Source organism: Amblyomma americanum, chromosome 1, assembly GCF_052857255.1.
Source record: "Amblyomma americanum isolate KBUSLIRL-KWMA chromosome 1, ASM5285725v1, whole genome shotgun sequence".
Taxonomy (NCBI): Eukaryota; Metazoa; Arthropoda; class Arachnida; order Ixodida; family Ixodidae; genus Amblyomma; species Amblyomma americanum.
Window position 1 is genome coordinate 249,860,371 of NC_135497.1, and position 26,065 is coordinate 249,886,435.

Here is a 26,065-nt window from a genome sequence, read left to right on the forward strand (position 1 = left end):
GGCAGCTTCTCATTCTCTACTTGCATTGTGTGATCAAAATCTGCTTCTGGTTAGTGTTAGCAAGCAGTTAACGTAGAAGGTTTTGATTCGTAAATAAACTTTATTCTTATATGGGCATGTTCAGATAAGAACGGTAATCGAGGTCCCATGACCATTTTTTGTTTTCAATTATATTTTTATATGTGATGGGTAAATGTGTCCACACAAAGGAATGAACCTTAGTTTTGCAAGGAACTTTGTAGTTTTCTCGGAAAAAAATCGTATGTCACAAGAGGTGGAGAATGTCATTTTTGCCACTTCTCAAAGTTGCAAGTTTGGAGCATCACTGCATGCACAATAAGTTGTTTTCGCGCATAATTATTTTTTCAGTACTTTATTACAACTTGTACTATATGAAGAAATAAAAAAACGTTTTCTTTCTCTGTCAATCTTCTGAGTAAAAAATCGCAAATTTCGCTTCCGGAGCTGTGCGGTGCCAAAAAGGCACTTTTCAGGGCAGCCTTAGGGCAAGATGCGTAAAGATCTCCCGGCTGAATCTTTTTCTCTGTATTTTTCAGCTACTTTTAATCACTTCAGGCATGTTTTGTAGCTCTACACTTGACCTATGTTTTTCAATATGGCCTCAAAATTGGCAGAAGTTCAAAAACGTCAAAAAAGTGACAACTTTGACTTGAATTTAAAAAAAAAACATCATCATCGAATTTTATTAAAATTTGCCCTAATAATACTCAACATTTCATAATTCTAAGGTTTTAAAAAAGTATTGCATTATATTGTTTTAAAGTATGGAAATAAATACAAAACGGACTTTATGATTTCAATCCCTACGACTGCTCAGTATTCCCTCTTAGAATGCGCAATCGTCAGAAGCTGGTTTTAGTATTGGTATTTTGTAAGTAAATTTTAAACGCTACAGTTGCTGAGTTCATAAGTGTAATTTGTAAGCATTTTTTTCTATTACAATCAAAGGTCTAAAGCTCCTATTCGCTTTCGTACTGTTCTAACGGTGGGACCTAAATTACTGTAAGCATATTCCAACACGTTATTTTGGAGTGACGTGTGTGTAGGAGTAGTTTATGCAAACAATTAATGCACCCGTCGCACTTTCAAGGTGACTTTAACTGCTACCGCCGCTCCAGGGATGAACCGCGCTTTGCAGCCGCTCCTATAGCTATATAACGCCCGGCGCGACCCTGAAATTCACAGCATCATGTGTGCCGCCGCCGCACCGAGGCTTTAGCCGCCGCTATCATCTTTTCATCGCAACGCACCGAACGCCTAGCAGTTATGCCTCAGCCTTCGACCTTCGACCGAGATAACCCTTGTGAGCGGATGTTGTTCGGATCTCGAATTTTGTGTGTCGTTTTCCAGGCCTGGTAGACCCGGTGGGGTCGTTTTCTGTACTCACGTGTTTTCTCTGCGCTGGAGCGTTCCCTCGACAAGCATACTTGGTATATCAGTCTCAGCTCGTACGCCAGACCGAAAGAACATCAGTGTCGACGGTGGGCAGCCTGTGTTAAAAATCCATTCATCTGTCCATCTCCTCTTTTTGGAAAAGCAGCTCTGGGCCCTGCATCTGTCACCTGCTCTTCTGTCTCGCGATAATCTCCGGAAGCGGTGAGCTTTTGCATTCATGAAGAGATTTCCGCGGCGAACGTTTTGTGCCGACTACTCAAAAAGGCACAAACAGAGAATTGAAAAAGGACGTAATTTTCGCAGTGTAAAGACACTCAATGTCGCTGCTCTCAAAAAAGTCCTACTTCCCGAAGAAGCTCTCCGAGTACGAGAAAGTGACTTCATCTGTCAGAATTGTTACCGTCGGTTCAAGGAAGACATAGATAATATGCAGGCAGAGTCAACCGAAACATTAGAAGAATTCCGCCCTGGGGAAGAAATCGTAGAAAATTTAAATTCAAGTGTCAGCCTTACCTCCGAAATCTCGCCCCTAAAGCCACCGAGCGCTCTAAAAAAACGCCTCAGACTTTCCTATGCAAAGCGAAAGCAGGAAGAGGTGGCAAGAGCTATGGTGACGAAAATACGATCGGGGATACAGGCAGCATATAATGTCCCAGAGACTTCGCGTGCGTCAGAAGAAAAGTGTGCGCAATGCAGCAGTTGGGAGGACAACCTACATGCTGCCTACAATAGGTGCACGTCCTTTCAAGAGCGTTGCCAGCTGCTGACACTGCTACCACGCAACCTAACCGTGAAATATGTGCAGGAAGTTATTCCAGAGGCAACGAGGTGCGTTATCCAAAAATCGAAGAAGATGGTGGATGAGGAAGGCGTATGGTCAACACAGGAGAGATATACAAGATGTAAACTACAACAGGAAGACATTACCACCGTTTTAGAATATTACACCATGGATGAACTCGATTGCTCTAGACAGACTCCGAACAAAAAGGATGTTGTGAGAATCGAGAAGGAAGGAGAGAAAGAATGGATACCTAAACGCTTCATGACGCGGTCCTTGCGAGAAGCATTCCGCCTCTACAAGCAAGCTCACCCTGCCTCCCAGGTTGGCCTCACAAAATTCATATCCTTGCGTCCTAAGTGGGTGAAATGCTCGCCACAGTGGCAAGTGTGTGTTTGTGTGTGCTGTGCAAACTTTCAGTTGTGCCTCGTGGGACTGCAGAACGCGTCCGGAAGGTCGCTTTCTCCCGAAGATATGCAGAGCCTCTGCGTATGCCAGGAACCTACTTCGTCGTGTTTCCTTAGGAATTGTGTGCACTGTCCACAAGATGGCATTTTCACTTCGGAAAATTTTGAAATGAGCAGCGAGGACGAGGTGTTGATTGCTTCATGGGAATACGGTGAGCTCGTTAAAAAGACTCTGACCGCTTCATCATTTATGAGAGAATGTCTATGAATGACCATGAAATGGATTCCCCACAACTATATTAGATCTGTGCAAGCAAGAGCAATACATGAAGAAAAACACAGCTGCAAGAGAGGTGCAATTGTTTCGCATTTTGATTTCGCCGAAAACTGGACAGTTGTGCTTCCAGACGCAGTACAAGCTTACCATTGGCAGAAAAAGCAGGTGACCGTGTTTACCTGCGTTGTCACGTCAAGAAAATCGACTCGGAACTACGCCGTAATTTCCGACGATATGTCTCATGATTCAGCTCATGCATGCTTGGCTCTGTCAAAAATCAAAGCACACCTCGAAGACAACGCGCCAATCTACACCAAGATAACATATGTGAGCGACGGGGCTCCCGCTCACTTCAAGAATAAATATCAGTTTCATGAGCTACAACGCAGTGAATGTCGAGAGACGAAATGGATGTTTTCGGCCACTGGACACGGCAAAAATGCTTGCGACGGCGTTGGTGGGCTTGTCAAACATCGAGCATCACACCACAACTTGCGGAAGCCTGCAAGTGAGTCCATACAAACAGCCAGCGGCTTCGTAGACGCAATTAAAGGAACGCTAAATAACATCACCATTCTGGAGCTCCCACAGAGGGAGCTTGCAGACTTTCGCGAAACGAAGAAGGAAGAATGGAAAATGGCAAAGAAAGTGCCTGGAGTTCAGACGCTCCATATGTGGAAGTACGTTCAAACAAATGAAGGCAGTGCATCCTACGTGGCCTCCACCGCTGCTTCGGAATGGAAGAGACTGTGATCTGGTTTGTGCTTCGTGCTGGACAATATACTGTGCGCATACCGACTTCAACTGCTGCCGTTAATTTCTTGTTACGATTTTCTGAATTGCAATCTGCATATAAAGCGGCATCCCATTTGTAAATTGTGTTCCTATTAAAACTCCTCCTGATTAAAAATCTCGCAGATAAATTGTTCCTTTCAGAAGACGACGTTCTGTCTCCTGACATTGCCCTGTAGAACCTTTGAACACAGAGGTAAACAGATGCAGGTACGGAAACGTCGGCTTCAGAAATACATTAATATAAATTTTTATATATAAAATTTTTTCTAGGAACCCACAAATTATCTAATATTTTTAAAAAATCGATTACATACCAATGTACCTTACGATGATAAATTAGAGAATACAAAAAAAAAGTTTGACCGCCAGCAGTCAGTTCATCAGGTGAAATAACGAATTTATTCCCATTTTGACGCATTAAGAACGCCGCTAACAAGCGAGTAGAAGCTGTACAAACATTCAGGATGGTTCGCATATTGTGGTAATTGAAATGTAACCACGTTCAGTTTGTGCTAAATCAAATTTCTGACAGTTACTATTTCTAAGAGGCAGTAATAAGCAATTCTAGGTAACAAAAACATGAACTCAGTTTTGCATTTATTTTTATACTTTAAAACAAAATAATGCAACACTTTTTTGGTGTTTTAAAATTATCGAGTATTGAGTATTATTAGGGCATTTTTTAATAAAATTCGATGATGATGTTTTTTTTTTAAATTCAAGTCAAAGTTGTCACTTTTTTGAAGTTTTTGAACTTCTGCCAATTTTGAGGCCATATTGAAAAATATAGGTCAAGTGTACAGCTACAAAACTTGCCTGAAGTGATTAAAAGTAGCTGAAAAATACAGAGAAAAAGATTCAGTCGGGAGATCTTTACGCATCTTGCCCTAAGGCTGCCCTGAAAAGTGCCTTTTTGGCACCGCACAGCTCCGGAAGCGAAGTTTGCGATTTTTTACTCAGAAGACTGACACAGCAAGAAAACGTTTTTTATATTAATCGTATAGTGCAAGTTGTAATAAAGTGCTGAAAAAATACTTATGCGCGAAAACAACTTATTGTGCATGCAGCGATGCTCCAAACTTGCAACTTTGCGAAGTGGCAAAAACGACATACTCCACCTCTTGTGACATACAATTTTTTTCCGAGAAAACCATGAAGTTCCTTGCAAAACTAAGGTTCATTCCTTTGTGTGGACACATTTACCCATCACATATAAAAATTTAATTGAAAACAAAAAATGGTCATGGGACCTCGATTACCGTTCTTATCTGAACATGCCCATATATATGTTTGGAACTTTCTTGTTCAAGAGCCGCCACGGTGGCTGAGTGGTTATGGCGCTCGGCTGCTGGCCCGAAAGACGTGGGTTCGATCCCGGCCGCGGCGGTCGAATTTCGATGGAGGCGAAATTCTAGAGGCCCGTGTACTGTGCGTGCACGTTAAAGAACCCCAGGTGGTCGAAATTCCTGGAGCCCTTCACTACGGCATCTCTCATAGACTGAGTCACTTTGGGACGTTAAACCCCCATAAACCAAACCTTTCTTGTTCAAGATGAAGTCACTGCATATTGCATCCACATTGCAGGTAATGTTGTCTAAGGGTAGTGAAGTGTGTTTACTTTTTTGGAGCTGTCAACTTTGTTACGAACTTGCAAGTCATCTTATTTTGAAAAACAAACTTGAATAATCTCTTTAGAAAGAAAAATTCAATTATGTCATGGAGACGTCTGTAAATTCTTAGCTGTGAACTTTAACACAACAAAAAAATACATTGGCGATTGCATGATGTGATGCAACAAATCTGCATTAGCAGTATTGGTTGTGCATTTCGCTTTCGGATTCGTCTCCTTCCCATTTCATCTTTGAATTTGACTACGCCGTCGCCTTTTTGTTCGCCTCTTTGTTACGCTGCTCTGTGAGCTTCTGGAGGGTGGAGGTGAGTGGGTGGGTGGTGGAGGTGGGTGGAAGCTTGTAGGTGGGAGATGCATACTCTTAACATACTAAAAGCTACTAGTTGTCACGTATCCTTAGTATATTGTGTATAAAACACTGGGCTGCAATTGAAATCTGTTGCAGCAAGATGGAATTTTGTTGCTTGTGGCTCAAATATTTACTTACTAAAAGATTAAATAGCTTTGTACAGAGTGAATGTGCCTTAGGAAACCAGTGGTGATAGAAAGTAGCTCACATTCTTCCCCTGCTATACCTTTCACAGCTTGTTCAGCTTTGGGTGCTTCACATAATTTGAATCCACTATTTAAGGAAGCAGTGGTTAGTTTTAAAAGTGGGAAACGGCCTGTGTACCCGCCGTGGTGGCTCAATGTTTAAAGGGGTGGAGACACCAAATTTTTGGTTGGCGTGTTCTTTGTTTCAAACGTTGCATATTGCCCCAGGACGCGTGATACACGCTGCGCAATTCATATAAGTGCGGTAAATAATTTATTATTGCATTATTTATACTGAACGGTTTCGGTTTCTGAGCGCCGGGGTGTGCTGCGACGTCACGATCAGGGAAGAGCAGCAACTCTGGTCACATGGGCCCCAAAAGTTGTGACGCACGTATTGCTGCGTCGTCTGCTCTCGTAAACATGCTCTGCATACCAGCGCCTTTCGAAATCATATGCCGACAAACTTGGTACTGCAATGTGCTGGGAAAAGCCAAGCGAGCGAGGAACGACACTGAGTCCTGAAACCAAGCGGCTCGCTTCGGCCGATCTCAATCGTCATACCGCGTATATGCCAACGCGGTTTCTGCGTTGTATTTCGCTTTGCCACGACGACGCCGATGCTCGGCGGACGTCTGTGTTGGTGGCCCATAGCTGACCCTGGTCACATTACAGCCACATGATGCCTCACTTTTCCTGCCGACCAATACCCGTCTCTGTCTTCATTTCGCGCAGCCGTGCTGCGAGACTGCTCAGGGACCCGTGGCTGCTGATTGCGATATCTGCTACTAGTTTAGCAAACAGTCCATACTCCTCCAGGAATGCGCCCATGGCGACGACTGCATCTCGGCGCTACTTTTGTTTACATATCTGCATCTGTTTACAGGCACCAATTGGGCGCGTTAGTTCGGCATGAATTGCAAGCTGCATTCCACTTAGGCTAAGCAAGCTCATCTCTTTTGCGCCGATTGCGGGTTTACTTGCTTGCGAAGTGCGATAACTGTGCAAGAATCGTCAAAGAATGCGAGCGCCAGCCTGGGTAATGCTTCATACCCAGGTTGTTGACTACGCGTAGGACCGGCGTTTCTGACTCATTGCAACTGCTTTTTTTGCTTTTTCCGATGTGCCCAGTAGTTGAATTTAAATGGGCTTATCTAGAGGTATGTTAGGCACCATTTGAGATAAACAAAATGGCTTAATTTGTTGCCCTCAAGCGACGCCGACGACTGTAGCTGCCGCCGCGGGCGCCTGCAGCATTGACCGAAAGACTGGGTCACACCGCCTAGCAGCGGCGCTTCCCGCTTGATGTATTTGCGTCCTGTGATTGTAAACAATCCTTGATTTAAGGTCACTGTTGTCAAAACTACGCTCGATGACCATATGTGTCCGCTAAAACTTGTGAACTCGCTCTCCACAATCGCCGACATTGCACATAGGAACCCGGCAGACTCGCTAGGCCTATTCGTATTGCAGGTGAGCCGAAGGTGAGCAGGTGAACATATGAAATGTAGTCGCTCGTTTCGCTTATTCGTATTACGGCGAAGGTGCAAACAAAAGAGTCATCGTCTCATCAACGTGAAGGTTTCGCTCGGCCGCTTATATAAGGTGCCAGCTGATACGTCAGCAACGGCATATATGCCGATGAGCACACCGACAGATGAGACGCCGAAGCAGCGAAGCGAAGCAGATATTACGTCGACTTTTGCTTCTTCAATTGGTCTGCAGCTTTCAGTGAGCAAAACCACATCCGTGTCAGTCGCCAACCGCTGGGGGCACCATAAACTGGCTGCAACACCAATTCCTCCATCTATCCGGAGCTCCAATTCAAGAAAGTTCGACCGTAAAAATCTTGGGCTTCACAATACACGAGTCAGGAACAGGTACTGCTTGGCCTTCGCGGGCTAAAAAGCAAGCAGTTCAGGCGTTGGGACTGATTAGACGCATTGCTCCTAAAACAGGCGGAGCCCGCTCTCATGTTGCACGACAGTTGGTGCGGGCGGTTGTGCAACCTCGCCTCGTTTACCAAGCCCAATTCCAGCATTTGACGAGGGCTCAATGGGATCGTCTAGAAGCTGTTAATCGAGAGGCAATGAGGGTCATCACTTGCCTTCCCCGCATTACCCCGATCGTGGCGCTCCAAGAACATGCGCAGCTGATTAATACACTATATAGATGAGCTGGTGCGCAGCAACGACGCGATGCTCGCCGCCTAAAGTCAAGCCTTACACAGACAACGTGTGCACTTAGGGCATATGCTTCATCGCACTCCATTCTACAGCCGCCCCCGCCAGTTCTTCCTCCTTGGGATTTTGTGCAGCTAAGTGACAGCAAGCCAACTGATCTACGGCGGCCATCATCTACCCGCGCGGCATCGTCGTTTCGCGACCGAATTACAGAGCAAGACGCCAATCTGCCGCATGTCTCCATCGTTATGTACGTTGACGCAAGCATCCAGGCCTGCGAAACAACAACGGCAGTTTACTGTCCTTGCAAGCCTGCTCTGAACAAAACGTCAAGGTTTCGCCTCTCAGAACCTCCTTCTGTGCGGAGATGCTTGCGGTTCGAGAGGCACTTTGCTCTGTGGCCGCCGTTCCCATGATACCCACGGCCCGCATTGTCCTTCGCACCGACGCCCTTCACGTCACACACCTACTACGACGAGTCAGTCGCACCCCAGAAATCTGCCAAGACATCCATCGTCTAGCGGCACGCATCCCGCAGCAAATCCGTATTGAGTGGGTCCCGAGTTACCTCCTGAGCGCACAAAGTCTCGCAGATTCTGCGACCCGCCTTTCGACCCCAACCACGTCTTTGCCTCGAGTCTTCACTCTGGATGACACCACCCTCCTTTTAACAAGAAAGGAACACCTCCGGCGCCGCACACGTGCTCTAATCCCTCCGTGTGCGGTAACCCTCCCCCGTGGTCTTACCCGTGCAGAGGAGGTTGCGCTTCGGAGGATACGGGTCGGGGTTGCCCTAACTCCAGCTGGGACACGCAAATGGCTGCATTTCAAAGATTTATATCCCCGCCCCGGGTGTCCAGTCTGCAAGGACAGAGACTGTGAGGCGGATATCCACCACCTGTTGTCGGACTGCCCGGCGCTGAAGCCGACGAGAATTCGGCACCTGGCGGCAGTGGGACTCCACTGGACAATCCGGATTGCTATATTGCCTAGACACAGGGTCCATATCAACATTCACTTCTTGATTTCATCAAATCAGCCCACCTTTTTTCATTCATTTAAGCATCTTACTCATCTCTCACTTCATAGTTTTTATGCCCTGAGGCAATAAACATCGCTTAAAAAAAAAAAAACGCAGCGCCAGGAAGCGCCTTGCCGATGTCGCTCGTCGCCGTTCATAGTACGTCACGTTACTGTGTTGTGATGTCATTGCTATTCACTGATATCGTTCCCAGGGCTCTACGTCACCACCTATAGCACTAGCGATGGGCCTCCATCGTGAGAAAAAGCACTTAGGAACTCTTTGGAGCTCAATTAAAATATATTTTAAGCGCTTGTTGCGTCCAGTACTTCGCCGTGGGTGACCTCACATACAGAGGAAGCCCATTACAAGCTTACTATAGCCTCAAAATTTGATGTCCCAACCCCCTTAAGGCGCTGAGCCGGAGTACCTGGGTTCGAACCCGACCGCGACGGCCACGTTTCGATGGAGAGGAAACGCAAAAGGTGCCCCTGTGATGTGCAGTGTCAGTGCACATTAAAAATCCCCAGGTGGTTGAAATTATTCCGGAGCCTTCGACTATGGCACCTCTTCCTTCCTTTCTCCTTTCACTCCCTCCTTTACCTCTTCACCGTTTCCTTTACAGGGCAGCATGGTTTGGGTGTCCACCAAGATATGTGAGAGTTACTGGGTCATTTCCTTTCCTCAAAAACCAATTTTCATTTTTTTTTTCAGCCTGTGTAGTGTGTGGCCACAAGAGGCAGGTGTTTCCTTGTTTAAGTAACTGGGCAATTGAGATTAAGCTCTGAGCTGTTAGAGTTATGTTAGTAGTTTCAGAACCCTGATGAGTACCAAAAGGGACCCCAGTGGTACCTTTCTTGTGACACCCACCGTGGTGGCTCAGTGGGTAGGATCAAATCCCAGCTACAGCGGCCACATTTGTATGGAGGCGAAATGCAAAAATGCTCTTATGCTGTGCGATTTTGGTGCACATTAAGGAACCCCAAGGGGTCAAAATTAATCTGTCATCCTTCATTACAGTGTCCCTCATAGCGCATGTGCAGTTTCAGGACATTATGCCATACATACAGTACCATTCCTGTGATGGCATGTTCTTTCACAATGCATAAACGAAAACATAGTGCAAAAAAAATTTGAAAATTTTGGTGGCAAGTGCATCTACTTTGAAAAGTTCATGCCTTTGGTAAAGGTTTACCCAGTGCTGCAGCTGTGCACCCAAGTTAGTGCATCCGAAACTGCCATCATCACAGACAAGCTGCCAGTCTCGGGCACCTCAGCGTTTTTGCATGCATGGTTCGACTCGTTTGAAAATATTCAGGATGAAGTTACGTCATCGGTAATCGTACTTATAGGTTAGTCACTGATGCATGTGTGTTCAATGGTTCAAAAGTGAAATAATCTCTCTTAATGCAATAGGTAGCAAAAATAAAATGCTCCTGGGTACACTACAGGAACGCCTAGTTTTATTTTTGAGATGAAGTATATTTTTAAACCTTGGGTCTAGGTAAGCAATATGCCTTCTATGGGTTTTATGTTTTGGTGTAATGGCAGATGTTAAGAAATTGCATGTGCTCTTTTATCACGTAACATGTACAGGAGCTGCCAACATATGCTAGAGTGGCCATTGTTTCTAGTGTACGTGTTGTGGTGCGAGTTGAGGCTTCCCATTGGTCTGGTACTATATCAAGGCTGGCGATTTTACTGTGTCAAAAATGCCAAGTGAGCAAGCCCCTAAGTACTCGAAAACAGAGGACTGATGCCTTAAAGCAAACAAAAAGTAATGTGCATGGTACATGTGTAGTTTTACTGGCAAATAAAGCTGAAACAGAATGTTTAAGTTATGATCACTAATGAAAAGATTTTGGCTGATAAAGTGTAAGAGCATGGTTTCTTTGTCCTTATTACCAGCAGTGACCTCTGAGTGAAAATTGGGCTTTTCCTTTAACTTTAGCCCTATCCAGTGAAACGTCATCTAGCTAGAAACAAATAAGGCAAAGCTTGCTTAAATCTATAACAGCATTCAGCTGACTGCATTGTTCAACCATGTATCATTAGCCTCACCACTGCATTAGTTTGCTTACAAATGCCTGTATTCAGCCAACGATAAATAACTTGAACCAGCCAATGTCAGTCTATGGCACACATCAGTGCTTGTACAGAATGATACCATTTTAAGGATGCAAAAATGGTCAGGCCTGCCCAGGTTATGGACTTGCCTTACAAAAGTTGCAATAAGATAAGACCTCAAGTTATGTTTCCATAAGATTGCTCCCACAAGAATAGTGAAAACAGCCATGCTTGATGGTGGGCTATTGCTTATTAAGAGGTATCAGAAAAACTGGCCTATTATCACCTCTGTGCATGGTACTGAACCTTCAGACACTGTGGCACATACCCACTGCGGGTATATGCCATTAACTCCTCGAGGACATCAACGACACCTCTTAGGCACACTGTAGATTCTCACGATGTCCATCTTTATTTCTTGTTATTGAAAACTGATTATTTTTTTTCTTTAGGCATGAAATGGCCCTACCATTCTGTCCGGTAGGAATTTCAAATCTAGCCGGCGTCACCGACTCCATGAAGACAGCTAAACGCTTCGAGAAAAGTTTTAAAAGTCAGAAGCCAAATGCGGACACGATAGCTGAAGGGGATATAGCATTGTCTCCATGCTGGCAAACAGCTTTTTCGATCTAACTTGCAGTTAACAGGTGATGGCCCACTATGGCACACTCTGTTCTGCATTTGCCACATTTGTCTCTGCTTGCCAGGCTCGATATTGCTTTTTGATACATGAAAAGTAAACCAAGATCCGTACAAATGTCTATGCACGATAAGGTGTTCTTTCAAGCCCTAGGTTACTTACAACATGATGGCAGTGTACTTCCCAGTGCTCCATTCAGGCGCTCTAGTCAAATGTGTGGGCATCTGTACAAGAATGCTCCCACTGCCATCATTTTGTAAGTAACCTAGGGCCTGAAAGAACACCTTATCGTGCATAGACATTTGTACGGATCTTGGTTGCTTAAGAGGCGGTTGCTAAGGTTGCTTTTACTAACTACCTTGAAAACCGCAGGAAAAAATATTCACTCTATATTTATACCTTGGTTCGGAATATTGCGCTAGTTGCATTCAGAACAATTATTTGACATCTGCCGTGGAACTTCGTGGAATTTTTGTTCTTAGTTTGCTGCATTTAAAATTTTCCGCGACGGAAAGCGAGGTGCCTTACTTATGACTAATGTAATCAGTGTTAACGAAATTTTCTGCACTATGTGCAGGTGTAACAAACTGATTGCTTTTAATGTGCGATGCTTGTTCGCTCCATCCTGTAGAGTTTACAGAGCCCTTGACTAGACATACACTCGGGTTTCAATTCTCGTGGCATAAACACTGTGTATGCGCGACTTCATCTTCACACTTAAAAAGACTTGCTGGCCATCATTATTCGCAAAGTATGTATTCAGGCAGGGAAATTTTGCAAGAAATATAAGGTACAAGTAGTGAATAAGGCAGGGAGACGGCAGGAGAAAGTAATGGGCAGCCAAGATTTCTGCCCTACCAGCATGTGTAATGACTTCCTATGAAAACTAGCATCTTAAGTTCGTAATATTCTTTCATTCTCTTACTACTGTAGCAATCAACATTTATATATTTTTGTAACTTACCTCTCCGACTCATTGCAGTATGTGCATCACACAAGCATAAAAAAAGAAACTTTCGGGTTAAGTTCTGCTTATTCGAACTTCGGCAAAAATAAACCGTCTATTGTTGCATTGCCAGACATTGATATAGTAACACACTTTATTCAAAGAACTGTCTTTATTGTGCATGCTTCCATTGAACAGCATGAAAATGACCAACCAGGCATCTCTATGAACACGGTTTTTCTTCTGGCATAGGCAATGAAAGGAATCACGCACGTGCAGTGCATTTCATTTTGGCATGATTGCATGTGCATGCACTCTAAGTTTTCACCTTGTTTTAAATGCCGTTGCACTCTTGGACTTTGTACATATGTATACATACATATATATCTATATATATTTGCATAGTCCCACATCACATATTGTACAATGCATACAGTGTTCCTCATGCAGCCAGTTTTTCACACTGCAACAAAACACGTCAGCATATTCAATGAGTGGTAACAGACTCTCAGTGTAGGATGCCCAAGATGAGCCTTCATCAAAATGAGTCAAATGGTTACACAAAGCAGAGGTACGGCAAAAGACCTATTTACAGCTGCACAAAAAAACAATCATTTACTGAGTATCCATCTGCACGCTAAATCAATGTAGCATTTCACGAGTCTACAGGGCAATGGGCATTGCCAGTCAGTACCAAGAGTTGCTGCCGTGAAAATGTGCAAGCATTACTTTGGCCCCTTCTTGTGAAATAAATACGCTGCAAAGAAAAACAAAATTGGAGCACATCATCCGAAAAAAGTGTACCTCACTGGCACTTCTCCAGGCTTGAGCAAGATCCAGTAAATATGGAAGATATGGTTGAAAAAATTTCAAAGCATTGTTAGCTCTTAATGATTTCCTGCACTAATATTTGCAAGCCTTTTTATGCTTTGAATGCACAGTTTGGTAAACTGTGCTAAAGAATTTGAATACTGATTCAGGGCTAAATTTAAGTCGGGAAAACAGCAGACATACTGTTCTAATCCATTATCACATGCTTATGTACAAATTATAGTATTACAACAAACAAATGCATAGTGCTCAGCCTTAGGCTAGCTTGCGGCAATGCAAACACAATTTTCAGTAACTGTGAGCAACTTGATGTGTTTACGACAACAAATACACAAAGGCTGACTAAGAAAGTGTTTAGTTCTATTTATGTTTATCAGTGATCATGATAAAGAAGATAGGAATCCAGATCTTGGATGAGATAGGCATGTGTTATGTTTTAATTACTTTACTAGAAAACTGGGAGGGTAAACAGCTTTTTCAGCCTATATTTACTATAGTGTAAAAATTTAATATTGAAAGCTGTGCACTTCGCTTATTCACTTCAAGAAGTAAAGTGAAGCTTCTCTCAAGCAACAAGAGATAAGCAGAAGAAAGAGCCCAAGAAAATAAACTAACTTCCACCTTAAATTCTGATGTGCATTAATTTTCTGTGTAACAGTTGGTGGATGTACTAACGTCATCTGATTATGGTCCCAGACAAGAAAAGTACCACCAAGCCTTTACAGACATGTTTGACAGGCAAGCTTATGAGGCCTCTGGAAGATAAAACTGTTGGGCAAAGCTGTAGAAGAGGTGTGTTATAAATAATGCTCTTTGCCACTAGATATGCCTATTAGCATGCCTCTTAAACATGTTGCAAGCCACAAGTATGCAAATAACACTAGTCTCAAATTTAGTTGTGCCATCGGACACAGAATGTCTCTCCATGATTGCAACACATGATGAAAGAAACTGACTATAGAAAATGTACTGGGACAGAACTACTACTGTCCATGGCACTCACCGCCAGAAGTGTGCTTTTGACCTCCAGGAAATCATATTCAGCAAGAAAGGGCATTTCTAACTTGAAAATGCTGTGACACGACTGGGCATTACAGGTTACAGCAAGAAATCTCTAGACCTACAGCTTTAAAAAAATATAACTTGTATACATGGCATCTATATGAGCATCTTTGAATAGTCCATCACAAAGACGTTCAGTCCTGCAGTCTTTCACTGAAGAGCACAACACACACTGCCATCCTTGGGAAGTCTTAGCTGAGTAGTCCACCTCCCACAGTCTTCCTTTATTATTTTTTTTTCTGTCCACACTGCACAGTAACTCAGATAAATACAGGGTCAGGGTGAGGGAGTCCAGGCTGTTGCATTGCCTGCTGTTTGGAGTCAGCTGATCCACCCAGTGCTTGTCCCAAAGGACTGGAAATGCCTTCTGACCAGTCAGACTGTGCCGAATGGGGAGAAGAACTGGACCACTGGCCCGGCGACTCGGGCGATGGTGTCGGGTATGTCTCGCCTGGGTGGAGGTAGTGCTGGGGTGTGGCTTCAGCTCCGCTGCCATGGCTGTGCTGGGATGGCGGTGTGGGGTAGTGGTAGTAGGCTGGCTGCAATGGGTAGTCATAGGTGGGACCTCCTTGCTGCAGCTTGTGCTGGTGCGCAGCACGCATGGCAGCCATGTGTGTAGGTGACGTTGGCAGCGAGGGCCGCTGCTTGGCAGGTGATGATGCTATACCATAGCCACCCATGCTGGAAGGCACCGAAGTCTGGCGCTGATGTTGTTGCTGCTGCTGTTGCTGCTGTGACATTGCAGTAGAGCCTGTGTTTGCATAGGCTTGCAGATCATATACTCCAGCATAGACGGGCCCCACACAATCTTCATAGCATGGTGGCTGCTTCGTAAAAGTGGCCACGGCCTCCTGAGGCAAAAAGAGGGGGCCTCCCGATGACTCATGAGGAGAGTCAAGTGAGTGAGCAACATCAGGCAGTGCTGGTGGATCCCTGCACTTCTTGATTGATGGTGTCCTCCTTTTTTGGATGGTGGCTGCTGCTGCGTCAGTTTTTGGTGACGTGGCTGGCATGTCAAGCTGCTGTATAGCACTACTGGCGCCATTCTTCACATGTGGCTGCCGCCGCTTGCCCCTAGCAGATTTGGTGGAACCAATGACTGTTGGACTTGAAAGTAACATTGGTGGACTGGACAGTCCTGATGCATGAGGGCTTGGCACATACTTGTCCAGCAACTCAACTATATCAAGGTGCATGCGGTCACGAGCAACATCCCGTGGCCGTCTGTCCATGTGGTTGGTGATGTCACGGTTGGCTGCATGGTCAAGAAGTGCCCGAACAGCTTCCAAGCTTCCCTCACGTGCAGCAAGGAACAGAGGAGTTTCTTCATGCACATCTTGGGCATCACGGTTGGCCCCATGAGCCAAAAGAATTCGCACTGATGCAACATCATTAACAGCAGCTGCCCAGTGAAGTGGCGTACGTGAGTCAGCATCAGCTGCACTAACATCTGCTTCTGCATTGATCAAGTCTTCTGCCATGCCTTCCATAGCAAGGCGAATGGAAAGGATGAGGGGAGTCATCCCGTTGTTCATCTTGGCATTGAGATTAGTGGCACGGTTCCGCAGCAGGATCTGGGAATATATGACACAAATTTTAAAACGGACTAAGTGATGCATCAAGTGAGTGCCTAGCTTGCTAGCATGCCTCAGGTTTGACCAGGGCTTAAAGTCAAGGAGAGCTCAGGACCCCCAGGCCCACAACCAATGCACAGCACCAAAGGTGGGAGAGTGTTTTCTCTCAATAGTCTTCATAACTGAGGCCTGATACAAGGGCAAGCTAGTACCACACAGACTACTGATATGTACTACTGCCTTGACTACTGGTAATAATACACTGACTGCTAATTTGTACTATGCTGACAACATTCCAATTTCAGCAGGCTTGCTTTGATTGTAAACAGTCGCCAGCATTTTTTTAGTGAGAGAAACGATGATGCATATGAGGGCCCCATCTCCACTCTAGGGAGACTAAGCTCCGAGTCTGCTTGGTATCAAGTGGAAAATGCTCCAAGAGAGAACAAGAGAATATATGCCCTGCTTACACAGGATACAGCATGTCTGACAAAGTATGAGTTACATTTGTAGTAACAATGCAGGGAAGGTTACCTGGAACACTCCCACAGCATCAGCTGCAATAGCTGCATGAAGTGGTGTCCTGCCAGAACTGTCCTGGGCATTGGCATCAGCTCCAGCATCCAGAAGGCGTTTGGCAGCATCAGCACGAGCATAGCGGGCAGCAAGATGCAAGGATGTCTCTCCAGTCTTTTCAGTGGTGCTGCCAAGCTGAGCGCCTTGCATGAGCAAGTCTTGGATCATGCTGGCAGAGCCAGTGTCCTCTTCTCCTGGCTCCTCTCCGGTATCCACACCGCCACCACGAAAAGATGCGAGCATCAAAGGTGTCAGGCCTCCTGCAGAAGGAACAAGTTGCATTAGTCCAACAATGCAGTCAGTACCTGCAAGTCTCAGAATAGTGCAAACTGTATGCCTTCACAACTGCAATACAGTGTATCAAACGAGTGAAAACTGTGAGAGCCCTTGAATAAACAAACCAGCTCACCACACTACAGCCACTCCAAGCTGTAGGCTCCCCCAACCTGAATTGCACACAGGTTTCATAACAGTTGTCAAATTCTTGAATTACTTAACTATTCTGCATTGCAAACCATTCAAGTAAAGCATACTTATAGGGCTTCCTTTTCTTTTTTTCTTCAAAGTGTCCTTAAATCACGAAACTACATTCTACTGCAATAGTTGTATGGAAAAATTGAAAAAGGGCCCTGAAATAGACTTCTTTGGCACTGCCCTTTCTTTAACTCTGAGGCCTTCAATGGGCTCTTGGTATGCTTGAAGACAAAGGGCCAAGAGCACATGCAGTTCACTCAATCCTCAGCCAGCCTGGCCCTCAGCATTGCTACTGAAGCGGATGGTACAACAGCAGAGCCAGCACAGCACATGCAATTCCTAGTTAGTCATGTCACCACAGTGTATCTTCTTTAGCCTCTTTTTTGATGAAGTGCTAGTGAATATACCCTTCTGTCCTTCCGCACTAAAAAATGGGACATTAGTGGAATTTCAATGTCTGTGGAAAAGCCTAGACATGACTGAGACATGAAGAATGGTGACAGAAAGAAGTACAACAAAGTGCCAACAAGAGCGTTTAAGGGGGAAGAAGATCTTAGAAAAAAAATTTTTTAATAAAGTCACAATTACTAAATCTTCAGAGAACATGTATTTTTGCGTGCTGATTCGAAATATGTCATTTAATTTTATGTACCATAAGTCCTTGTGCACTTATGCAATATGTTATGTAACTATTTGTGGAGAGCTTTCAAGAAATTCTGCTGCAGGGAACTTGCTATAATACATGCCATTGGTTTCTCTTGACATTAAGCTATGCAATAAGGGTAAAATTATCATCCTTCCTGTCATAGAAGTTGAGTTATAGGATTTTGAAGTTGTCACTTTTTAGAAACAGGAATACATATTTTTCTTCTGGTTTGTGAAGTAGCAAGTTTAAAACACTGTAACTCAACTTCTATGATAGGCAGGATAATAATGTTACCCTTTATGCATAGCTAATTGATGTGCAGACAAGCCGATGGCATGCATTCTAGCAAGTTCCCTGCAGCAGAATGGCATTAAAGCTCTCCACAAAGAGTTAGATAACATATTGCATAAGTGCACAAGGACTTGTTGTACATTAAATTAAATGTCATATTTGGAATCAGCATGCAAAAATACATGTCCTCTGAAGATTTCATAATTGTGACTTCATTGATAATTTTTTTTTTCTAAGACCAGCTTCCCTCATTAAGGAGCCTGGCCAATTTACAAATTTCAGAAACACTAACCGAAAGACACCTTTCCACATGAAAGTCAGAGCCATAGCATTTCTAAACAAGGTTCAGAAAACTCCAAATTTTCTAGCATATTATTCAGTTTTCTGAGGTCAGAAACTCTTTCCATGGCACTGTCATGTTCATTTCCCATGTGCATAAGCTTCAAGAATTATTGAACAGTTATTCCACATGATGTTTCTTATGCTACTGTTATGCAACTTTGATATGTTCATTCTGCAGACTAAATCCTAGTAATGTCCAAATTTCTGAAGGCATGTTCTTCCATGCACTCTCATTTCACAAGGTTCACCCATAAGCAGGTAAGATCAACTGCTGCAAATGACTCGGTGCTTTTTTTTCTGCATATAGTGGGCCTTTTCCAATATTTTTTGGAGTTTAATTAAAGCGCAACCTCACAATACAAGACCCTGACAGCTATTAAGTGACGTACGCACCAGGTCCTCTGACGTCAACATTATGGTCGAGGTCACTGCCTTGTGGGGGAGTGAGTGCCTGCAGCACTTCAGGAAGACGAACATCAGCAGCATCCAAGTGTTGCTGTGTCCATGGCCGAGGATCCCGCTCATCCTCATAGTCCGAGACAACTGTGTCCCCACAACCGGAGTCTGGTGAGCCTCGTGCACGCTTTGCTGGAGGCCTCTCTCCTTCGTCGTCACTCCAGGCCTCTGGGGGCCCATTACCACTTGCTTGTGCCACCCTGCCAGACAGATTACATGAGTAGTGAAGTTATAAGCAGCAGCAGTTGTGCAAAGAAAGTTCTACCCGGATCTGGGTGTGACCCAACAAAACACAGTATAACTGTGCTAACCAACTTGAGCCCTTGTTTCTAAACACATTCTATTTTATAAACTCCATTCACAACCAGAAGTGCATGCTTTCTTTGTTGTTTTTTTTACCAGCCACTCACTGGCACCCTCTACATTGGGCACCACAGTTAAGTAGTCGACACAGCTTGTGGAGTGTGTGCGGAACTGTGCGTGAGCACTGGAGATAGCATCTTTGTGAGTGAGTGTTCAAGGGACACTTGTATGAGCTTTGTGTGGCAAATATGCATTTTCTGGGATTTTATTCTATGCATGCCTATTATTAAAAACCATCTTCATTTCGCTAACCAGCTTCTGAACCAGTGAGACCTGTGGCAACAATGTGTAACAGTAGTATCACCAGTAAACTTCAGCTTCTTTACACAAGTTGATGACAAATCAACTCAAGCTGTAAAGACCCCTTGTATCTGTCCAAGCCATGGAAGTTCATTTATATGAACAATACACAAGGAAATAAGAACTAAAATAAGGAAATAAGAACTAAAACACAGTACACCTCAATGCTTAAAAGAAGCTGCAGTTACCTCACAATTCACTGCAAAAAGAACACAATAGCTGTCAAGTCCAAGCTGGCTACTTGCCTCATCTCTTGGCCATCTGGGCCCCTGCGCCTTGACCGCCTCCTCTGGCCACTGCTGGTGCTAAGAAAACCCTCAGGAAACCATGTGATGCCCCGAGCACGTTTCTTCTGGGTAGTGAACAGTACACCAATAAGTAGAACAGCCAGGAGCACAGCAATGAGGCCGATGACCACTTCTAGTGCGCTGGCCCGGCTACCTTCACCCCCACTGCCACCCTTCTCACGGCCAGAGCCTAGCACTTCTTGGATATGGAAAGGTGTTTCCAGGGCATGTCTGGCTTGTGCTGCTGCCAAGAACTCGGCTGCCTTGGCTGCAGACTGGAAGCACTCACTGCCCTGGGACTTCAGGCAGCGACGATTGTCGATTTCAAGGTGCACAAGGGTCCTGGAAAAAATAGCACAAACTTGGTCGAGCACTTATGCACACAACAGTCTGCAAGCAGGAACAAAAATCTGCAGTCATGTCCTCAATGTTGGACCGGACTACTGCATGAATGCATGCACCTTTCCTCTTGCCATAGCCTTCTTGTCCTCCTCACAGCACTAAACACAAATGAGTGAGGAGAGGCAGAGGGCTTCAAATGGAAGTTGTTACCGTTGTTTTCCAGGTGTCTAGTGGCACATATCCACTCTAGAAGATCGGGCAAGAATCAGGTGGCATAGGAACGCTATCCGCTAATCAGAAGGACGTCATTAAGTGACAGTTACCACGCCTTTCGTCTTTTCTTCTCATAGGAGCTCCCATAGAAGCCTGGGTATTCTATCATGCCTATGTTCTTCACCTACTCCGTTGCTTCACCTTCTTTCAAGTTTGTATAAAAAAGGTACTCTATATATTATTTTTCTGCCAGTGCGCTCGGACAGAAAACCACACTCATGACAGATTACCGGGCTTTTCTTCCGCTAGTCTTTTTCTTCCAGGAGTTCCCATAAAAGCCCATGCATTTTACTGAGGCAGGCGTCTTCCTTTTTTTTATTCACTACTCCTTCTTCCTCTTCTCTGTCTCCTTCCTAAATTGAGCCCTACTGGATAGCGTGGATAATCCATTCTCCCACCTATGAGGCAGTGTATGCAGTGTACCCTACATACAGCCATGCATACAGTGTATGCTTATAAACCAACACTTACACGCAATTCACTCAGGGTGCTCACAGACCCACCCTGGGTCTGCGAAAACTATTGTGCTCGGAGAACAGAAAACAAAGCACATGAAAGACACCAAACATTGTGAATGTAGAGCATTCCTGCATTAATACAACCCATCAGTACTTACCCTGTGCGAGGTACTGGAAGAACTGAGTGGTTGGGCAGCTGGCCTTCTGTTGCCTTCCATGGGTAAATCATGGCCTGACCATTAGCGTCTGTCTTGAAGAGCACATTGGTGCGCAACGCATGGCCAATGTCACGAAGGAAAGGCACAGTGTTGTTCTTAAAAACCTGCGGCACGGAACACAAATGGTAACACATCACTACAGTGCAGAATTTGAGGACAGTTGGCCTGTGTATTTTACCCGATAACTATAACACTAAGCTGGCCAACCAGAGTAGCTGACATTTTGTTTCGCTCCAACAGTTAATCATAGATGTTGCACTTGTAAGGTAGTGACTGCAGTCAGCACCCATGGTTTCCTTCCATTTTGCTTTATTTTTATTATAATAAAAAGCCACTACTGCTACTATTGCGCTGTTTCATTCTTACATAACTTGAAATTTAATGCAGTGTAAAAGAACAAACCTCTGGCTCAATGGAGAGCATGATCACAATGGAGCCTTCAGCAAGGTAGGGTGGATCCATCTCACAATCTAAGCCATCCCAGTTGCACTCTTCGTTGTTGCAGCCTTGGTCACAGTAGCCATTGCCATAGTTCCTCATGCAGTAAGTATCATAGTGTTCACTGTAAAAAAGAAAAAATAAAGAAACAGAAATGTCAGTTACATGTAATTTAACACAAGGTTCACTTCAGTACAGTCACAAATTGCTACCAGAAATTCGGCATGCCCTCCTAGCAAGCTGCTCTTAGTACTTTTGCTTGTGAAGAATCGTGCTTACTTGCAAGGCTGAAGGTCTTTTTGACAGTCAAAGCCATCAAAGAGGCAGTCAATGTTGTTGCATTCCATGTTGCATTTACCATCCCTAAAGACATCCCAACATTTGATGGCAGCAGTACAGTTCATCCATGGATTGATACCTGGAGAGGAAACAAAAATTTGCATGTCAGTGCTGAGGTAGATATGAAATGTTGATAGATAAGAAAAGGCTTCTTCTTTCCTCTTTGCTACTGGAGTAGAAAACTCATGCAACTTAGAATTACCTAATGAACAGTCTCCACCATCGAAGTCGCAGGCATATGTGTTACATTCTTCATCGCAGTAACGATTTCCTGCTTTCTTCTCACATCGACGCATGGCACACTGCTTCTTTTCCTCTTCTAGAGATTTCAGGAACAGGTCATATATTCCTTCAACAGGTGGTGCCAAACTTCCTCTGAAACTGGCATCATACTCTTCACATCGCGGGCCTTTCCACCTGGCAGGACAGTCACATTCTATTCTTCCACCTGGCAATTCCCGGCAGACCCCACCATTTCGGCAAGGCCCCAGTGTGCAAGCACTCTTGCTGAGTTCCTCTTCAATGATTTCACACAGGCTGCCGGTGGTCCTATGGGGGCAGATACAAGAGTGGCCCCGGCACTGACCCCCATTGCGGCATGGCCACTTTTCCCCACAGCTCTGGTTGGCACAGGTCTCACCCCGAAAGCCCTCCTGGCAGATGCACATAGGCCCACGGGGTCCAGGATGACAGACACCACCATTCAAGCATGGGTTTGATGAACAGGGGTCCACTTTGTGCTCACAGTGCCTGCCAGCATGACCTGGGCGACAGTCGCAACGGTAGTCATCAATCAGCTGGACACAGTCCAACGTGCCCACTGGATCACATGGCTTGGAGAGACACTCGTTGACATCTCCTTCACAACGGGGTCCTACGTATCCTGGCCTGCACTCACATTCATAGCCATTCACTCGATCAAGGCAAGTTCCTCCATGGTGGCAGGCACCTTCAAAGCACTCATTTACATTGTGTTCACATAAGATGCCCACGGTTCCATGACGACAAGAGCACGCAAACTTGTTCACAAGATCATGGCAGGTGCCTCCATTATGGCATGGGTTGGGGTCACAGTCATTGATGTTATATTCACAGTTGAGTCCCTGGAACCCTTCTGGACAGTCACATGTGTACTGGCCAATTAAGTTATGGCAGGTTGCTCCATTCTGACAAGGATTGCTGAGGCATTCATTGACTTCACGCTGGCAATAGCTGCCTTCATAGCCTTCAGGACAGAGACACCTGTGACTGTTTCCAATGTCTTCACAAGCACCACCATGTTGGCACAAGTCTGCTACCTTGACACCTGCGTGCAAATATGAACATTATTCGTACAGGTCACAGATTTGCAGTAAAGCAAATTTGTAGAAAAAACAGCATGACACAAGCTTTCTCTATGATGTGTCTTTTTAAAGCACAGTTATGCTAAGAGATATGGCTAACCTTTTTGCAGTGCAGCATCCTCACACGAGACCATGGACACATCACATAGTAAACCAGTCCAACCAGGTTTGCAAAGACATCGGTATGTATTGTTTGACTGCTTGCAAGTGGCTCCATTCAGGCATGGTGTTGTGGCACACCAATCAACAAGAGTCTGTAAGAAAGGATTAAACTTTATGCGGACAAACTGCAAATATAATGAACGGAAACATGCTTAGTCACAACATCTAATTTCTAGGAATGCTGTTACACCTATAAAAAAAGAAGATATATCAACATTCATAACACAGCAGATCAACAAAGTGCATAAACAATACAACCATCAAAGCGCACTGCGAAGTTCTGGTTCTCTGGCTCAGTTATTGCATGCAATATATTGAGAGCAAGAGCTGTAGCTGATCCAGTCAAGATGGAGACCACAAGTGAAGCTCTGCATCTCAGCGAACTACTTTGTATAGCCCTTACATAAGCTGTCTACAACATTCTTGTTTCTAAACAGACGTGACAATAAATGTTTTCGAGTTATGTTTTCCCAAGTCGGGTGGTAAGGTGAACAGAAAACTTCTGCAGGAATATTTAATTGCAATTGCCTCACCTAGCAGAGCAGCAGGCATGCCTATTAACACTGCACTCATGTTAGTGAGACATTGCAATGTGCATGCTTTTACTATAATGTGTCTAAACTGTACTACCAACTACAGTTTTTGGCATTGAAAGTTCTGGAATGAAAAGTTTGCAATTCAGCAACACGTGCTAAGCCTGAAATGCAGGGCTGAACAAAATTAATGTGCTGCCGCTCACCTCGCAACGAGGACCTGTGTAGCCGAAGGGACAGTGGCAAGTATGGTAGCCAATATGATTGACACAGGTGGCCCCATGGGCACAGGGCTGGGAGTCACATTCGTTGATGTGGTACTGGCAGTTTGAGCCTGTGTAGCCAGGACTGCACTGGCAGGTATAGTTGTTCACACCATCCACACATGTTCCGCCATTCATGCAGGAGCTGTACAAGGAGAGCAAAGGTATATGAATGTGTTCTGCTAGCCTTAGTTTAGAAGTTGAAACAGAGTTTGAGTTAGTTAATTCAGGTTCCTATACTGGTTTAAATTACTAGATTTACTAGATAGTGACTGATTTTAGCAGACACGATACAAAATTGCTGTCTACTATTTAGGAGCTACATTAACAAAGCCTATTTTGATGTTTTCCTACTCGAAGCGCAGTTACTACAGGGGATATACTTAAAGCACAGGTGACAAATTTCCCTAGTCAGCAGCCTGCAATTTATAATTTGTTTAAAAAGATGTGCAAGAGCATTTTTGTTTTTTCCAAGAATGCCTCAAGCACCTCTTTCAATTCCCCAGTGCTTTCTAAATATTTACACTTACTAGCAGAAATTAGCTTTCATTTGAGAGCAGCAGTGTACAAGGAAGCTATAACACTGAATAAGTGGAAATACCCTTAGAATTTTGACAAATACTACACTGAAAACCTCTATCAAAGTTCTCAAATGTCTTTGGATTAAACAGGAGAGTAAAAGATACTTTATTTCAAATACTTGTTAATCTGCTGTGTAAACACCTGTATTATTAAAATAATCTTAATTATATGCATTTCTTTACAACCGTGTGAAGGCAAGAATTTGTATAAGCTTATGAAAACTAAGAGTGAATGTTGCTCTCTTGACCTTCTGTAACACCATGCTGATTTTAATTTGTGCTTTAATAAGGGAAGAATACTACTCTGCCTTATACTGTTTATGACAGAGTAAGCAATCAATGAAGGCAGAAAGTATGAAACTCTTCAAATGGTTAAACTTCACCGCATCAAAAGTGACACGTATACATAAAGAAAGGCACCTAAATCACAGCAGTTTGAATTAGGTCAAGCAGGTGTCACATAGATCATGTAATTAAACAGAATGACCTGTATATTGACAAAAATGCTATAGTAGTATACACCTTAAAGAAAGAGCAGCAAGTAACAATGGCCTTTGGTCTGCAGCATTACGCATTACTCCGCTGACCATGCCAACCATGATCGAAATCAGCATTTCAGTTTTTGACAGTAGTAGAATTTTTTATCAGCTTAGATTTTTTTTTTTTTCGTGGTTAGCTTCTTGTTTAGGTAACAAGAAAAGTTTTAACAATGGACTACTTTTTTTGCAGATGAATTAAATATGAATTTATGCAGAACTCACAGATAAGACAGCTTGTTTTGAACACAATCCTCCATTCATGCATCAACCAGCTTTGCTAGCTGTTGTTAATATGCCAGGGTTGGTAAGAAATCACGCTGTAGAATCTGTTTTGTTGTCTACAGAAGAGTCTCAAGGGAGCTTACCTTGAAGTACAGTCTTCGTCATTTGTCTGGCAGTTTGTGCCACTGAAGCCAGGAAGGCATGCACAAGCATAGCTGTTGACATAGTCATTGCATGTAGCACCATTGAGGCAGGGGTTGCTGGCGCATTCATCAATATCAATAGAACAGTGCTCGCCACCAAAGCCATCCACGCACAGACAGGTGTATTCTCCAATTCCATCTAGGCAAGTACCTCCATTCTGGCATGGATCTGTTGAAAGTACAGGAAGCAGTGGTTAAAGCGATGCTGTCAGACAAGCTCAAATACAATGCAACAGCCTTGGAGGTTGTCTC

The 26,065-nt window shown here is 44.2% G+C and overlaps 1 protein-coding gene across 1 annotated transcript in view; it reads right to left on the reverse strand.

Annotated features, from left to right (window-relative positions):
- Window positions 1–12,850: 12,850 nt before the first annotated feature.
- The window catches only part of N (neurogenic locus Notch protein), a 67,161-nt gene continuing 53,946 nt past the window's right edge, over window positions 12,851–26,065 (reverse strand). Inside the window, exons 10-20 of the mRNA XM_077648922.1 lie at window positions 25,754–25,982; window positions 24,212–24,413; window positions 23,411–23,564; window positions 22,170–23,273; window positions 21,908–22,046; window positions 21,593–21,752; window positions 21,131–21,294; window positions 19,858–20,241; window positions 18,887–19,149; window positions 16,699–17,000; window positions 12,851–16,164 (exon numbers count right to left, since the gene is read on the reverse strand). Coding sequence (XP_077505048.1) covers window positions 14,851–16,164; window positions 16,699–17,000; window positions 18,887–19,149; window positions 19,858–20,241; window positions 21,131–21,294; window positions 21,593–21,752; window positions 21,908–22,046; window positions 22,170–23,273; window positions 23,411–23,564; window positions 24,212–24,413; window positions 25,754–25,982 — 4,415 coding nt within the window. The 3' untranslated portion in view covers window positions 12,851–14,850. The remainder of the gene's footprint in view (window positions 16,165–16,698; window positions 17,001–18,886; window positions 19,150–19,857; window positions 20,242–21,130; window positions 21,295–21,592; window positions 21,753–21,907; window positions 22,047–22,169; window positions 23,274–23,410; window positions 23,565–24,211; window positions 24,414–25,753; window positions 25,983–26,065) is intronic.